General features: G+C 38.6%; 1 protein-coding gene across 3 annotated transcripts in view; it reads left to right on the top strand.

The window, feature by feature from the left end:
- Nucleotides 1-669: 669 nt before the first annotated feature.
- Nucleotides 670-18227, top strand: part of TMEM39A (transmembrane protein 39A) — a 28425-nt gene continuing 10867 nt past the window's right edge. Inside the window, exons 1-5 of one of the 3 annotated variants that reach the window (XM_045785124.2) lie at nt 670-991; nt 2303-2489; nt 7368-7590; nt 12793-12876; nt 17315-17469. In XM_045785124.2, coding sequence (XP_045641080.1) covers nt 2377-2489; nt 7368-7590; nt 12793-12876; nt 17315-17469 — 575 coding nt within the window. In that variant the 5' untranslated portion in view covers nt 670-991; nt 2303-2376. The remainder of the gene's footprint in view (nt 992-2302; nt 2490-7367; nt 7591-12792; nt 12877-17314; nt 17470-18227) is intronic. The other 2 variants (XM_045785125.2, XM_045785126.2) reach the window with 2 other exon arrangements.

Genomic DNA, 18227 nt, shown 5'->3' on the forward strand with positions numbered 1-18227 from the left:
ACTAAAAAGCTTTTCTCCCACGAACAGCCTAATCATTCTTGGCATCTTGACTTTAAACCCCAAGCTTACAAGTTTTTCTTGGTATTGTCACCACCACCACCACCCCACAGAATTTATTACACTGAGTAAATTACAATGAATTGCATGCTAACCTCTGGACCTTGGACATACTTTTGTTGCATTTACTATGTTGTAATTACTGTGTTTTCCTGGTGTCCCATCTCTTTCACTAGACTGAGCAAACTGTGGTATTCACTTGTTCAACTTAAGCATCCATCCAGTCTTTTACTTTACATACAATAAGCGCCACGACTGGATGGATGCTGAAGCATGACACCCCAACTTGAACTCCTTTACCTGGCAGTGACGTGACCTTAGGCGACGTCTCCCAACCTCCCCTATCTGTAAAATTGGGGCGATAATTTGTACGTGGTTGTTAAGGGAAGTCCATGAGATAGCAAAGAACCCCTACCATGGTGCCAGCGCGTCGTAGACGGCCAGGGAGGAAATACGTTGGCTAGCGAGGGCGGGGAAGGCGGGACCATGAGCCAACAGAGAAGGCAAATCCTACTGCGCAGGTGCATGCGGAGGGGGTAGGGTGCCCGGTCCCCAGACCGAGTGTGTAGTTCCGGACGCCAGCTCGCAGAGCGGCTCGCAGTCGCGGAATTGACGTCATCTCCCTGCGCTGCCACGTCTGCTCAGCTCCGCGGTAATGGAGGCTGGGGATGAGTGCTGACCCGGCCGGGCTCTGCCTTTAACTTTAGCTCTGGCTCTGACTCTGGTACTGACCTGGGGCTGGGGCTGGGGCGGGGTCTGGCAGCCCGAAGCCTGGACACCTTTACTCGACTTTCCCGGCAGGCACGGCCTGCGGACAACCAGCTGGTTTGGAGCGCTTCAACGCAGGGAGGGAATTCTCTTGCCTGGGGTCCAGCCTGTAAAGCCGCCTCCTTCTGCTAGGGATCCCGCCCCACCGGCTGGGCCTCCCCCATGCGTGAGTATTATCGAGCCTCCTCCGCGTTGTGTGATTGTCCCGGCCTGCTTCAGCTTTCTGGGTTGCGCCGCAGGAACCGCTTTGTCGTTTGTCCGCTGGTAGGGGCCAGCCTGTTGAAGTTTGTGGTCTCTTGTCGTCCGCCTTCCCCCACCTCATCCTCTCGCCTCTTCTGTCCCAGTTTTTTGCTCCACACTTTTGTTTCCCTCGTTAATTGAGCAAGAACCAGCAGGCCTACGTTCAACGGTTTGAATGTTTTGTCTCACCTGGGGTTTAGGAACAGGGAACATCGGATCAGTCTTTAGTAACATTTGAAAACCAGGGTTTTTCCAGGATGCCATTTTTCAGTCTTTAAGTTGTATTATTTAGGAAGCAGGAGTACATATTGGCGGGCCCTCCTTTAGGCGAGGGTCTTCATCTGTTACTTGTCTTTTAATCCTGCAGTTTCAGTGATTTCTGAATGATTTTATATCAGTTTTTCTGTAGCGGGCATCCATTGTAGCTCTCCTTGATATTTTTCCTCTAACATATGGAGTTATCACTTGGATAGTTTTACTTTTAAAAGAGTTAAAGGAACTGGTGTATGGTGTACTTCATCCATCTTGTCAGTCGTCAACAACCTCTGTAGGACAAGGAACACTTTTGAAGAAACAAACTCAGAGGTTAAATGCCTGTTGCATTGGGGGCGCCTGGGTGGCTCAGTCGTTAAGCATCTGCCTTCGGCTCAGGGCGTGATCCCGGCGTATGGTATCGAGCCCCACATCAGGCTCCTCTGCTGGGAGCCTGCTTCTTCCTCTCCCACTCCCCCTGCTTGTGTTCCCTCTCTCGCTGGCTGTCTCTCTCTCTCTCAAATAAACAAAATCTTAAAAAAAAAAATACCTGTTACAGTCAGATAACATGGCACATCTGATCTCAGAACGCAGGTCCCTTGATAACAAAACCTAACATTTTGGACAGTGCTGATTCTCCTGGTTTACTGTGAAATATTACATATGAGTTGGAAATGCATATGTTAGGCATTTCTTGTTAACCTCTACCTGATTGTAATATCATTCATATGACACAAGTCCACTGACAAAAGACGCAAATTGCGACTTACCTAACGCTGAACAAAGCTTAGATCAGAACTTGGGCTTCTGACCAATTACAGTCTGAATAGTCCTTTCATTAGAATAAAGTAGGTGATAGACACTGGGAGAACATATGTTTGAAAATCTGGTTTTACGAGGCCTACTCATTCAGTTTTTCTGTTTTGTTACATTGCCTAGTTTAAAAATAGTAAACTCTTATTTAAATGTCTTTTCTTTTGTTCAGAGTTGAAACAGGTTGACAGCCATTAACCTGGGTTGCAACTACAGGTAGCACTGGAAGCAGACTGGTTCCCGGACATGCCCGGTGGAAGGAGGGGCCCTAGTCGGCAGCAGCTAAGCCGTTCAGCTTTACCGTCTTTACAGACTTTGGTTGGTGGGGGCTGTGGCAATGGAACAGGCCTGAGAAACAGGTAAAGGAGTAAGACTATGCATAGTTTGTAATATCCTATGATCAGTATGACTAACATAGCAGTCATCATGCTATTCAGATACTTGCTTATCAAGGTTATTTCTTGACAATGAAGTGGGAACCCTGTCCTTGAAGATTGAAAGCTCAGTATTTCAGAATACTTTTGAGTGGAAAGTTGTGATATGGGGTCCACAAAGTGAAAGCAGTCCAATTCTAACTTATGGGCTGATAATCCAAATTCTAGTCATCACATTTTTAGCTATTAAAAGAAGGGAGAAGTGAATTAAAGTACAAGAGAAATGTTGTGGTTTAACTACTTACTCGTGTTCTTTCTTTGGAACGGGGGAGGACAAATTAAAACTGACAGTTAACATGAAATTCTAAAATTAGAAGTCATATTCTATCAAGGGTCTTAAAAATAATTTTGTTCAAAAATTGTTTGAAATGCTGTCAGTTGTAACCCAAACATTATAAGACTTGTATATGAAAATAAAGAATTTATTTATTTATATATAAACAAATTTATCTTTGTTCCTAATTTTAAGAAGTTAGGATGAATTATTTCTAATCTCATCCAGAATAACTCACTTCATGAGGAGTTTCAGTCATGTAGCAGTGGAAAGAGATGACTTTTACTTTATATTACGTGTTTGATCAAGATAATTTTTGTCACCTAGTTTCTGCTTCCTTTCTGAATAGAGTTTTCTCTTGCTTGGATTCTAGTTTTCAGTACTACTAGCAATCAGTACAACTGTTGCCTTTTTAGGCCCTCCTGATGTTATTTGTGCTCTTCTCTCTTCCTGGCCTGCCCTCTTTCTTTCTTTCTGACTTTCCAACCCAAGTTCTACTCAATCCTTAAAATCAGTTCTGATCTTGTTGTTTCAGTGGGACTCTCCCTAAAATTCCTGTTCGAAGGGGTTTTTCTAGTCTCTGATTCTCATTATACTAATTTTTTCAATGCAAATTTTATATTTATGTATATACACAGAGCACTTATAATTTATTCTAGAGTATTATTTTTTTACTCTGCTGGTTTTTGGATTTCCTCATGTTAAAAACAGTGATACTATCTGTTTCATAGCAGGATGTTGAAAATAAATGAAATGGTAAATTGCAGTAACTTTTTACAAGTTTTAATTTTCCAAATTTTACAATAACACTTATTATTACTTTATATTTTTAAAAATAAGAGAATATGTGAAAATGCTTTTGAAGAAAGGTACTATATAACATAGATTTTGAGGTAGAGGATGTTTGGTATTTGAGTACATGCCTTAATTTTACTAATATATACTATCGATTTAGTGATTTAGTTCTTTTAAATTGCATTAGGAGATTGTAGCTATGCCTTGCTAGGATTGTAGCTAGCTAAAAAATTCTAACTCTGTCTCTGTATTAACTCCAGCAGTTGTTTGTTCATTTTCTTCTCCTTCGGCTTTGTGGATTCCCCTAGATAATTATGTTCTCAGACTGTCCCATGGAATCCCTCCTCAGTGTTTCAGGAACTGCTGTTGGGGGGCTTCAAAGGGAGGAGGAGTTAGGCAGGCCTAGTAGTCCAGGCTTCAGGTTTCCCAGTCCTCTCTGATTAAGACTAATGCCTTCTCTGTGTGTTCAGATATCAGGATATCATGTAAAATGTCCTTTGGGGGAGGGAAAATGAAGTGTTCTGCTAGTAAAAAAAGAATTGAAAATCACATTTCTAGATGCTTCTCCCTTGGCCTGGTGAACATAGGAATCAAACATGGACCAAAATCTTCCTTCAGGTTTGCAAATAGAATACTGGGAAGAACTAGGAACATTTGGAAATGCTTCACCAAAACCTTGGTAAAACCTTGGATGCTGAGTCTCTAATGAGGCTTTCTGGTAGATAGCATTTCACGTGTGTTGTCACAGGTAGTTGCTGAAGGATTTAAGTGGGTCCTGTGTGACTCCACTGAAAAGGACTCTTGGAAGTTTGCACCTGGTTTCCTCCAAACTTTGCCCCATGTACCTATTCCCTCTGCTGAATGTTGATTTGTATCCTTTTGCTGTAATGAACAGAACTGTATGCCAAGTCCTGTGAATCTTCCTAGTGAACCTTCAAGCCTGGGCATGATCTTGGGGTCCTGTAGCACAGTTTGAAAGAGAATATTCTACGATAACATTGAAAAGAATTGTTTAAAGAGGGTCTGTTTCAACTCTTGTATTATAGGTGAAGAAACTGAGGCTCAAGGATATAAAGTTACTTCCTCAAAGACTACTTTCACAAAGTCTAATCTTTAAAGTTACTTTCTACGAAGACTGTAGATAGTCCTGGTCCAGTCCTAGATAGACCGGGATTATCCCACATTGTATCTCAAATGTATTTGTGCCATTTTGCTTTTTTTGCATCTATTTTTATATCCTATTAGAGAAATACTTTTATTTTTCCTAAGTAGTACCTGTAACTAATTTTCTGAGATGTGTAGACCAAGTCTGTTTATTTTAGCTGTCTATTTTTTTGGTTTTAAGAACTTTGATCTTATCTCCTATTAAGCTTTCACATTAAAATAAAATGTTCCTCTTTCCCTCAGATGCTCTGCATCATTTTATTTGATCTTTGCCTCTTTGTTTTTTGGCTTAAAGTATAACAGCCAAGGCTGTATAAAATATCACAAATGTAGATCTTCTGTACTTTGTTTTGAATATTTCTTGAGCCCCAGCATTTTACTGACTTCGTTAACGGCAGAAGCATATTAGGCTGCTTTATTTGGGAAAAATTCTATAAGAACCTTTTTAACCTTTAAATAATAAATAATTTAGCATGCTTTCTCCCTTCATTGACTGAAGAGGTATAGGAATTTTCAGTTTGTTCTAGAGTAGAAGCTCCTAACCTTAAACTTTTCATCAGAATTTTGTATTTCCTTATCACATGATTAACTGGGGAGAGGGAATAGATTGGGTATTGGCATTAATCCCCTACATTCAGGTCCATGAACTTGTATGACTCCACAGAGCACCTTCCACATTGTATTCTATGTGAGTGATAGCTCCTGGAGTTGTGCAGTGGCTCGTGTCCCAGAACAGATCAGAGGGCTATGATGTGTTAATGATTGGTTTATGACTGAGCAGGTGAGGTTGCGAGACCTACTGGTAGTTCACAACCTACTCCTTGGTAAGCTTGTTCTATTGGAGTATTCTTTAGAAATAAGAGGAAGAAATTTTTATAGTTTTTTTCCCACCCTCTCCCCACCCATCCCTATTCTTCCCTTCCAGCTCTTCTGAGGTTCTGCCATGGTTTTTTTTTTTTTTTTTTGAAGTAGGCTCCTCGCCCAGTGTGGAGCCCAACATGGGGTTTGAACTCACAACCCTGAGATCAAGAGTTGGACACTCAACTGACTGAGCCACTCAGGCACCCCTCTGCCATGGTATTCTTAATTGTTCAGAATGAGCAGAGTTCATATTCCCATGAGTCACTTAAAGTACTATAAATGTCACATATTAATGCTACAATTCTGTATTTGGAAATCTTAGAGTAGAATGGTAACGCTGATATTGTTCCTTCTCTGGAATCTTCTTTGGAAATATCCGAACCAAGCCTCTTTTCCTTGTTCTGAAACAATAGTAGACCCTTAGATATCTGTAACTATTCCCAGGTATATAAACAATGGGAAAGTTTATTCCCTATCCACCCCCATCTTATCATTTTATATAGCCCAACTTTTTCTGACTTATAAAAAAGCCTGGAAGAAAGAACAGCCAGAAGATGGGGAGTAAAATCTCTATATTTTAATTTGTATTTTAAGAGATCTCTCTTTTGTGACCACATTAGTCTGCTATCTTTTCACCATAAAGGTATATATGTGAATTGAACTAGGAAAAGTACAGTCTCTGTCCTTAAGGTTTGATCTGATAGACAAAATATAGATATATACAAGAAATTATGTAACAATAATGAAAAGTAAAATAATAAAGGCATAATTTAGGTATAATGGTGGCACAGGGTTGAGATGAATTGGTTTAGATTGAGTGAGTCAGTCAGCTTCATGGAGGATATGCTTGATTATTTAAAAAGTCTTGAAGGATTTTGTCAGTAAATGTGTAAGTGAGGAGTTAAGGAAGGTGGTTATGAGTGGTATTGCTGGTGAAAGGCATGGCATGTACAAAAGAATAACATATATATTCACAGATAGCAAATAGCAGGGATATTCTATAGGTTGCATGTGGAGCAGTGACAAGAGATGGGGCTAATATGTTAAGCAGAGAGCCTCATAGGACATACTAAAAATTTCTGGATGTTATCCTGTTGGCGGTAGAGAGCCATTAAAGAGTTTTAGGCAAGACAGTAGCACTATCAGTTTCACTTTAGATCTCTGAAGGCAGGTTGGAGAATTTGATGGAGTTAATTTTAGGGAGATTACTTCAATAGTTTAGGTAAAAAATGGTAACTGCTTGAACTAAGGCAATGGGTTTAGAGAGGAGGGTGCAGTATGGAAAAAGTTTTACAAAGTGGAATATTTAAGATCTGGAGAGTGATTGGATATGGAGAGACAGAGGAAAGTTCTAATATGACTCCCAGGTTTCTGATTTTGGCAGCTACTGATTGGGCCATGAACTAGGGTCAGGATTGTAAGAGGAGGAACACAGCAATGTCCAGTAGACAGCTTGATAACATGGGTCTGAAATTCAGCAGAGAAATTTTGGTTTTCAGCATGTTAGAGATAATGGAATCTGTGGCCACATGTTTGATCACTGAGAGAGTGTATGTAGAGGGAGAAGACAAGAGCAGGAGATCCTGGGATAGAGTCTTGAGGGAAGGCCAACAGTTAAGTGGTAAGTGGAGAAGGAAGCAGGGGCCCTTTATGCTCTATAACATTGAAAGATTATCACCACTTGAGTTAACCATAGTTTTCTCTTTCAGGAATGGTAGTGCTATTGGCCTTCCGGTCCCACCAATCACAGCCTTAATCACCCCAGGTCCTGTTCGTCATTGCCAAATTCCTGATTTGCCTGTGGATGGAAGCCTGCTCTTTGAATTTCTCTTTTTCATTTACCTGCTGGTTGCTCTGTTTATCCAATATATCAATATCTATAAAACAGTGTGGTGGTATCCTTATAATCATCCTGCTTCTTGTACTTCACTGGTAAGTCGTAATAGGCCTTTAACTTCTGTATGTTACTTAACCAAGTAACTAGTTGGAAAGCCTATGTGTACAAATTACTTTTCTTAATATATTGTTTTTCTTCTAAAAAAATGTTTTTCTGTTAAACCACAGATTACTTTCAGAACTGTAATCTCATAAGATTGTTAAAATATAAATACCTAGAAAGTTAAAATATAAATGAAAATGCAGAAAATCTTTAAATAATTTATTATAATAATAAGAGTTTTGAATGTTTAGCTTTCTTTGCACTATGTTAAATTTGTTGGACTTAAGGTGCCAGTGTGACTAAATTCCAGGAAATTTAACCTTTTAATGGCTGTCTTAGGATAATGGTTGCTTTTCTAACGAATAAACCCAAAATTGTATAATGTTTCAAACACATAATAGTCTGAGGCAGGTGTTTTGGTTTGCAGGAGTAGCACGCCTCCATGTGGTCAATCAATCAGGGGACCTAGACTGATGGAGACTGCTTTCTTTCAGTATGTGGACTCCAAGTTGGCTGGTCTACCTCCTTCAGCTAGAAAGGGAAAAGAGCATAGGGAAGTATACAGGAGAGTTTCTTACAGGCCAGGCTCATATCACGTTCACATATGTCTACTCCTAACTTCAAGGATACCAGAAACTATAATTCTTTCACAGGATTTATTACTACCATGAATAAAATTGGGCTCTGTTACAAAAATAAAATTGAGACAAGGACTAGCTGTCTTCGGTGAAGTACATCAAAATATGTTGTAGGTTTCTTTTATCCTCTTTCCATTTATTTAGGAGAGCTGAGATCATCTTGATGCAGAGAAGTTAGCCATAGATGGGTATGTAAAATAATGAGTAAGGCCACTCAGGTTACTTGGTAGGTAAGTGGTTGACAGTGGCAGGTTTGGATGGAGATATGTTTGTTTTAGGAGAAAGAAAACTGTTGTGCTGGGTAGTTTAGGTGTGTGTTTGGGGCTTATCAATGATTAGAAAACTTCCTTGGCCTGATGAACATAGGAATCAAATGTGGATCAGAATCTTCAAAATAATTTGGGAAGGGAATAAACATTTTTTTTAAAAATACTCATATCACTTGGTTTCCTGAAATTAACTATTAAGAATTTTCTTTCCACATTGATGATGTACCTACTTAATACCAAGTAAAGAGAATTTCAGTTTCTTTATTTAAGAATTGTAATGATTTGGTGCAGCTTTCTCTTGAGCTCGCCTGCTCTCATATAGCAAGAGTGTACTTTTCGGTTTAACAGACTTTCCTGCTTGTGTAACTCAAAAAAAAAACAACTGTTATGATTCATTGCCATATTGTAAGCTTTTTTTTTTTTAAATAGTCTTTTTTCCTAGATAATGAATTTATGAGTGTAGGAACTGTACTTCATCCATTCTTCCTTGGCCATGGTGTTGTAAAATGAAGAGGTTGGATTAGGTGATCTTTAAGGCTTCTTCCAGCTATGTATCTCTATACGTAAATTCTTCACTGTCTTAACAATGGCACTGGCAAAACTTCATTAAAGTATTTACTATTTTTTGCAAGTATTATCTCATTTACTCCCTCTTTTAAAAACAGGTAGGTACTACTGTCCCATTTTAATTAGAAATATGAGACCTAGAGATTACAAAACAGCTCAAAAATCACATAGTGACAAAGTGAATACTCTCACTGCTATGCTCTACTTCCTATTATTTATTCTGTATTTACTCCGTAAGTACTTGTTGGGTCGTTCATTATTCAGTTTTCACTTTGACATTCCATGGAAACTTCTCAGTTGTTGAATTTTCAGGCTAATCAAAGAGCTCTTCTCTCAGTCAACCATTTCTGACAAGAGTTCTTTTAAAAGTCCCCTACAAATGTTGCCTTGCAACAAAGGGAGCCAGTGCGCCTGTCATAGTCAGGAAGCTGCTGCTAGAGCTGCTGAGTCCAGAATTATGCTTCCTTTGCTCTGATTCATACCACCAAACATGGGTGCCTTTTATCCTGCCCCTCTCCCCATTTCACTCAGTTCTGAATTCAGATTTTATGCAATGGTCATGGTTGGCAGAAACTAACTCAAATCTAGAACTTCAGTTGCAAGAAGGTCTGGAAACGTAGTTTTTAGTTTTCCGGTCTTTGCAATAGAGGAAGGCACACTTGAAGCAGATTATCCTGTGGACTGGTTCACTGATCTGCCACATACGGTCCTATCTCACACAAACCTTCACGTTTAATTGTAAACCTAAGAGTAACATTTCTGGAATAGCAAATAAGATTTTAGCCCATCAGTCTGAAAGGGGCCTGAATCAGTGAGCTGTTCAAAGAAGAATGGGCTGCCAGAGACCTAGTTATTTCCTGTCACTGAAGGTATTCCAACAGGGGAGAGGGCTACGTGCTTGGAATACTCTAGAAGCCGCTGAGATCTCAACTAGTGGGTTCTGTCTCTTTTTTCTTCTATTATGTGTGTCTGACTCAGAAATTTGTCAGATTTATATATTAGGTTTTTCTTTTTCCAATTCAAGATCTTAATAATTATCAAAAAGAAAATGTAGACCCCCGAGTATGTAAAGTATCATTGTAGCCATCAAGCAATTAGCTGAATGAGTCTTAACCGTAAGAAACATAAAAGCTAGAAGTAGTATAGTAAATTATTCAGAAAGTCAGGAATGAAGGGTGATTAATCAAATATTCTGGTTTATAGAGTTAATCATAAACAGATTACCAGTTTTCAGTGATTCAGCATGTAACAAAATTTACTTAACAATAAGATACATTAGGCACTTAAATCTTTTGATACAAAAATGTCTGAGATGGACTGGTGATACATAAATAAGACCCTCAAACATTAGGTAGGGGGGTCTAGTGAATTTGCTTGCATTATTTTGGAGGAGTGGGGTGAACAAGGAGTCTCAAAGTTAAGAGGGGATAAATATCATTAGAATCCAAAACACTTAGAGAAAGAGAAAAGAAAATGATCTGAGGTGAGCCGCTCTCTAGACATTCTGACTACTCTGCCTTTAAAATGTATCCCAAATCTGGCCACTCCATCATCCTTGCTACTGCCCCTGTTCAATCCATCTTCATTTCTTACTTGAATTAAAAGTAGCTTCCTAACTGATCTTGCCCTGCTACAGTATATTCTCCACACAGCAATTACTGTGATTGTTTTAAAAATAGAACCTGGTACCCTTTGCATGAAACACTTCCGTGACTTCTTATTAGGGAAAAATATCTATAAACTCAGTCTTTTGTTATTCATATGTCATCCCAGCCCTCTTGCTGATTTTCAGACACACCAGACAGATATTTTCCTGTCTTGGGGCCTTTGTGATTCCTTTTCCCTCTGCCTGGGGCTCTCTGCCCTCAGATCTTGTCATGGGTGTTAACTTTGTTGTCATTCAGCTCTCAGCCCAAATGCCACAATCTCAGGGATGTCCTCTGTAACCAGCAATTTAAATTGGCTCTGCAACTCCCTTTCCAATTATTTATCACTGTGTTATTTCTTGCCAGCAGTTGTAACTAGCTAAAATGCTTTTGCTTGTCAGCTTGTTTGTCATTGACTTTACACTTAAATTTGTTAAAGACATGGCTTTAGCTGCTATAACAGGATGGCTGAAACAGTAGAACCTTATTTCCTTATTAAATAAAAATTAGGCAGGTGATATGCCAGGGTGGCAATTCTTTGTTTCCATTGCTCTGCCATCCCCAACATGCTGCTTCCAAACCGTGGTCCAAGATAGCCGCTCCGACTCCTGTCAGCACATCTAGCCAGCAGGAAGGAGGAAAGGAGAAAGACAGCTCCTTCTTTTAAGGGCATGGCTTGGAAGTTGTATATATCACTTCCCCTCACATTCCTTAACTACAAGTTGTTTGTGCAAGGGAGGTGAGGAAACGAACCTCTAGTTAGCAAGCAGTGAGTGTCCAGTTAATTTTGACTTTGATGGCAGAAGAGACAACTAGTAATCCTTGCCATCCCCTTTCCCTCTCACACCATAGTAAAAAATAAGATCCAGGAGAGCAGGAAGCTTGTCTGTCATTCTTCAGCACTGTATCCTCAGTATCAAGAAGAGTACTTGGCACACATTGTGGGTGCCCAGTACATATTTACTGAATGAATTGAGAAATTCAACTTTTGGATTTCTGGAAGGATAACTCTGGAAACCTACAGACCTATTGACCATCAAAATGGAAATACATCCCAGTTTGTTGCTAATGATTTTTCATTGTACTTATTTATATAGACTTGGAACTAGAAGGAACCATATGCAGCATCTAGGTAATGCTATCATTTCTTAGGAAGAAAAGATCAAATATAAGACATGGTTTTTTAAAGATTATTCTTGAGGGAGGGAGTGAGCACAAGCAGAGGGGAGGGGCAGAGGGAGAAGCAGACTCCCCACGGAGCAGGGAGCCCGATGCAGGACTCAATCCTAGGACTCTGGGATCACGACCTGAGCTGAAGGCAGACGCTTAACCAACTGAGCCACCCTGGCACCCAAGACATGTTTTTAAATCAAGTTAAGAAGAAAGACTAAATTGAAGGTAATTGACATCTTAGCCAATAGGGAGTTTAGGTCAGTAGATGCCCAATTAGATTAACATAAGCTTGCAAAGAGAGACCGAAAATAGGAACTCCTGAAGACTGGGAGTTCCATCTGATCCATTGAATTTGACACTTATTATAAATATGGCATTTAAAATAAATTACTTTTTTTTTTTTTAAAGATTTTTATTTATTTGAGAGAGAGAGCGAGAAAGAGCACGGGGGTGTGAGGAGAGGGAGAAGCAGGCTCCCCGCTGAGCAGGGAGCTGGAACTGGGGCTAGATCCCAGGACACGGGGATCATAACCTGAGCTGAAGGCAGATGCTTAACCAACTGAGCCACCCAAGCGCCCCTTAAATAAATTATTCTTGCCATAATTCTGTAGGCTATCACTTTTTAACCCAAAGCTGTAGTCTTTTCAACACAGTAAACTTTCAAAAAAAAGGAGACTACACTTCAGATAGTATTTGAAAAGTTAAAGCAATCTTTCATGAAAGAAGTACAATTAGGTAATAGAAAGTAGAAGGTAGGTAGTCTCTCTAAGATCTCTCAAATTCTTGTGGTCTATACATATAAGGTGACATAAGGAAGATCTGAGGGGGCAAACCTCTTAATGATGTAGTTCCAGCTAGATACTCACACTTCTTTCTGATGCAGTGATTTGTTTCCCTTACAGAATTTTCATCTCATTGATTACCACCTGGCAGCATTCATCACAGTGATGCTTGCAAGGAGGCTGGTGTGGGCCCTCATCTCAGAGGTAACAGCTTATTCACTATATTTTATCACTTGTAGCTAGAGTTAGTAACTAGAGTGGATTCAAGCTGAGTATGTGAAGTGCCCAAATGTAATTTGAGAACAATTACAAATTAATTTCTTTACTTCCACATGAGTTGTGGTAGTTCTTTTTTTTTAAAGATTGTATTTATTTATTAGAGCACGAGTAGGGGGAGAGGGACAAGCAGACTCCCTGCTGAGCGGGGAGCCCTACTCCAGCAACCCCAGTACCCTGAGATCATGACCTGAGCCAAAGTCAGATGCTTAACCAACTGAACCACCCAGGGGCCCCATGATGCCAGTTCTTTTTAAAAGATTTTCCTACAATGTCTTTAAAATTCATTGTGCTAGAATTCAAGAAAACTGTTAGAAATCTCATTTGTTCAATAGGACCTTATTTCTAGCTTCCGAGTTCTTCCATATAATTTTTCTAATTTTAATAGTTATAGTAAAAATAGAATAAATTTAAGTAACTATTGATATGGAGAGTTATATATTAGTGAACAGTTTCATCTAAAATTTTGTTTCAGGAAATACTTCTGTGGGGTTGCTAGTAAGAGACATTTGTTTGAGTTTATTAAAACTTGGAGTTTTAAAATGACAATATCAAATTTACTTAAAACTTATCTTGAAGATTAGAATCAGTGGGCAGTAAAGGAAAGACTTGGGACGTTAATATGATCCTTTTAAAATTAAATGTTGTTGATAGAACTGCCCATTGGTAAGATCTTTAATATATTTGTAAACTCAATTGGAGGACATAAGTGTATTCTCTTAGGATTTTATTATCTTATGCCCTATAAATGATTATAAAAATAAAAACAAAAACAAAAATGTTAGCTAAAGTGGCTAATAATTTTAATCTTGAGTTTATAATTCAGTATATAATTTTAAATTAATAGTTACTGTGATCACAGATAACTGAGAGTCAGCTTTTTTCCTTCTAAAACATGCATGGAAAGTCTTTGTGTCTGTAAGCCCTAATTTTCAGGAACCGTATTTCTTGTGAGCACAGAGTAATTGCATGTATTAAATCATAACCTGAAAGCCATTTGAAGTTAACTGAAAAACACTGGTAGTAGAATCACCTGTTTTTCACAAAGGGAAAGACTGTCTAAAATCTTTTCTCCCAGGGGGATGCCTGGGTTGCTCAGTCAGTTAAGCGTCTGCCTTCGGTTCAGGTCATGATCTCAGGGTCCTGGGATCGAGTCCCGCAGGGGGCTCCTTGCTCAGCAGGGAACCTGCTTCTCCCCCTGCTTGTGCTCTCTCTCTCTCTCTCGACAAATAAATAAAATCTTAAAAACAAAAACAAAACTTTTCTCCCAGGTTTGCTATTAGGTCATGAAAATAAGTGCTTACTTTTAGATATATTACACTATATTCTTTCTTTAGAGGAACTCAGTGGAATTCTATGTTTTTGTCTCTAAAAACAGGCAGGATTTTGTTTCATCTCTTCAGTTACTTAGAAATGGTACTTGTATATGCCAAATTAGTATGTCCTGCTAATGTGTAAATCTTTCATAACTGGGGTTTCTACCTTGGAGCTCCAAGGGCTATAACTTGATGTACTCCATTGCTTTCTTTTGCTAATGGCTTAACAGTAGTTTAACAATTTTTGCATGAACTTAGTTGGAGAGTATATTAGTTATTTTCTAAAGAAACCTGTAATTCTTACCGAGAACAAAATAAGCTAAATTTAAACAGATTTCTGGTCAAAGACTTGAATCTATACCTTAAAGTCCATGAGAAAGAATGTTTAAATAATTATGAGATATCTACATAATGGAATAGCATGCAGCCATTAAAAAGATTAATGTACTGACCACTAAAATATTAAGTAAAAAAACAAAGTATATAACGTGTTTAAAATAGGATGGGTAGAAGGAATAGAATACGTTTGCTTATGCATGAATAAATTTTCTCTAGAAGAACATACAAACTAATAACAGGCTGCCTCATGTGGCTGGGAACAGGACCAGAAGGAGGGAAATTTCACTACAAACACTATTATACATTTTGTATTTTGAGCATTGGTGAATATTACCTATTCAGAAATTAAAAATAAGAGTTGTGTAGTGATTTTCTTCCCCCACAAAGCTAAATTAGATGGTTAGACCCATCATAAATCATCTTTCCTTTCTTCCATTAAAATGTTTGCTTTTTTTTTTTTTTTTTTTTTTGGCTTATATATCACAGAAAGGATTCCTACCCTGAGAAAGACCAATCATTTTTAAGGAGAGGCTGGAGGTAATTAATTCAGAATGCTAAATACTATTCCGGGAGGAATATCTCCAACTAGATAAAACTGTTTATTCACCTCCAGGCCAATTCTGCTTCTTGACTTGCTCGACAAGACCAAAAAGTTTTTCAGCTATTCTACCAACCTGAGGCAACTCCCTTTTTAAAAAACTGTTTTTCTAAAAAGGAAGGTAGTACATTTTATTGGGGAAAAAAAATCAGAAAACACTAAAATACAAAGCAGAAAGATATTTTAAATTACAGCCTCATTATTGAAAGGGCCATCTTTTGGTATATTTGGTATATAAATTTTTATTTGCATATATACTGTACTTCTCAATTAACATAATATTACGAATATTTTTCTACTCCTTACCTGGATCATTTTTGCTTATTCTTTAATCCCAGCGAAAATATCACTTCCTCAGAAAGGCTTCTCTAGGTTGGGGTCTGTCATTATTTGCTTTCCCTTACAGCCTACTCTTTTCCTGTAGCACTTAACCACAATTGTAAAAATCATTATTTGTGTAAATGTAAGTTTAATATTTGTCTTTCTTATTTGGGCAGCCTCATAAAGACAGAATTCTTATTTGTCTTGGTTACTACTGTATCCCTAGTACCTGATACAGTATCTGCTGTACATAGCATAGTGGGTAAGAGCTTGGGCTCTGGAATAAGACAAAAATGATAAATACATCCAGGCTCTGCTACTCTGGTGACACTGGGCAGCCTTTTTTATTTTGAAAATGGAGGCAATGGGGACACCTGGATGGCTCAGTCAGTTAACTGTCTGCCTTTGGCTCGGGCTGTGATCCCGTGTTCCTGGGACCGTGATCTTGGGGTCCTGGGATCGAGCCCCATGTCGGGCTCCCTGCTCAGTGGGGAGCCTGCTTCACCCTCCCCCTCAGCCTGCCGCTCCCCCTGCTTGTGCTCTCTCTCTCTCTCTGTGTCAAATAAATACATAAAATCTTTAAGAAAAAAACAAACAAACAAACAAAACTGGAGGCAATGGAGTAATTCCAGCCACTTAAATGCCGTCCTTACATTGGCATGAGGTATGTATCAGGGGAGTGATACACAATTATTTGCCCTGCTGTTGCTGAGAACAGTTTGAACCTTCTCCACAGTTTGAGGCTTATGGTATTAATTCAGCTGCTTCTTTGCATTTATAAGTATCTATATATGTATTATATATTGCATGTATATTATATATGCCCATGTAGTTTATTGGGTATTAAGAAATGGATAGATGAAGGACCTGAAAAGCTCCTTATCCCCTGCCATTGCTATTGACCCTACATAATTTTTTTCCCCTTTCTACTTTCTGACACTGCTGTTTTGAGGTTGTAGGAATCTGCCATTTTCCCCTGCATTTTGCTCATTCTTTTCCTAGTTCATTCTGAAAGAAAATAACATTGCAGGTCTTCGTGTTTAGACAAGTATGCTCTCTTACTATTATTTAATCTGCCTTTAAAATGTGGGATTAAGGAAAAATATTTGAATAGCTGTGATATAAAGAAGTGGAAGTGATTGTCCATTATTTCCATGCTTGCAAAAGTCAAAAGAGATTTTATTTATATAGGGATTTGTCAGAGAAGATCTGATTATTTTTTGAAGCTTCAGGAATTCATTAAACATTAATTCAGCAAATAGATTGGGGGAAAGGATTCCAAGGAAAATGGAAACATTGTTGCTACTATTGAGGCTATTACAGTTTAGTCTGAAGTCAGATAAATTAATGGTTCAATATCTTTACATAAAAATCACCTGGTGGATTATTAAAATAGAGGTTACTTGACTTACAGTTTTGTTCCCCATATCTGGTAAGGAAAGGCAGTAGGAATTTTCACGTTCAGTAAGCAGCCCAAGTAATTCTGATGAATGTAGTTCATGGAACATACTTTGAGAAGCCCCAGTGTAAACAAATTAGACAGTGTCCTAAGAACTTAAGGGAGGTCTGTATGAGACACTGTGGGAATACAAGGAGGAACCAACAAACTGCCTGGAAAAGTCTGAATCTTAAAAATGAGGAAGATAAGGTGGGGTGGGGCAGTTTTTTTTCTTCCCCACCATTCCCTTTTTTTTGAGGGGGGCAGATTTCTACTAAATCTAATTCCTTGAGTCACATTGCTTGTGAATAGGCCATTCATAAAATTTTCCTTTTGGTGCTCCCAAACTTTCAGGCCACTAAGGCGGGTGCAGCATCTATGATTCACTACATGGTTCTGATATCAGCTCGCTTGGTGCTACTCACTTTATGTGGATGGGTACTTTGTTGGACCCTCGTCAATCTCTTCCGAAGCCATTCAGTCCTCAACCTCCTTTTCCTTGGCTACCCGTGAGTACTCCAGTTTTACCATTTTATCAGTAAGTTTTTAAAGAAATTATTTGGGTCAAGCAAACAATAGTATAAAAGTGAGGAAGATGAAATTCTTCAAATATAAGCCAAAAGCTCAGAAAATTGGAAAAATCAGTGGGTAGGGTGACCATGTAATTTATTTTCTACGCTAGGATACAATTGGGACAATAGGGGTAAACCAGGACTGTCCCAAGAAACTGCAGAGGTATGGCTGTTCTACCAATGGAGAATATTTTAATTGGCTCTATTCATCAAATAAAGCACCTGAGTACTGCCTATACTGGCACAAATGGAGGGTAATGTTAGTTGAATGAACTGGCTTACCAGTTCTTAGTCTTTTGGTCAGATTACTTTGATCTTTGGGTTCATGTAACAGAAATACGCCATACTCAAGCCCTATGGACTTAAGTACTTTTTTTTGACCAGCATTTTATTGTGGAAATTTTAAACATGAGGTTGAAAGAATTTTCCTACAAACTCCTGTTATCCACCTAGATTCTGTTCATTAATATTTTACTGTAATTGCACAGCACATAACTGTCGAACTATTCCTCTGTCCGTCCATCAGTCCATCTTTCTTTGGTACATTTCAAAGTTAAATTGCAGATCTCAGTTCACTTCCTCCAAAATATGTCAGTATATGCATATCAATAACTAGAGTTTGATATTTGTATACAGTTTTGAGGTAAAATTCTTATATAAAATAAAATTCACAAATCTGGTCTACATTTGCTGAG

The sequence above is a fragment of the Ursus americanus genome, chromosome 4 (genome assembly GCF_024610735.1).
Source record: "Ursus americanus isolate L20-20 chromosome 4, mUrsAme1.1.p, whole genome shotgun sequence".
NCBI lineage: Eukaryota > Metazoa > Chordata > Mammalia > Carnivora > Ursidae > Ursus > Ursus americanus.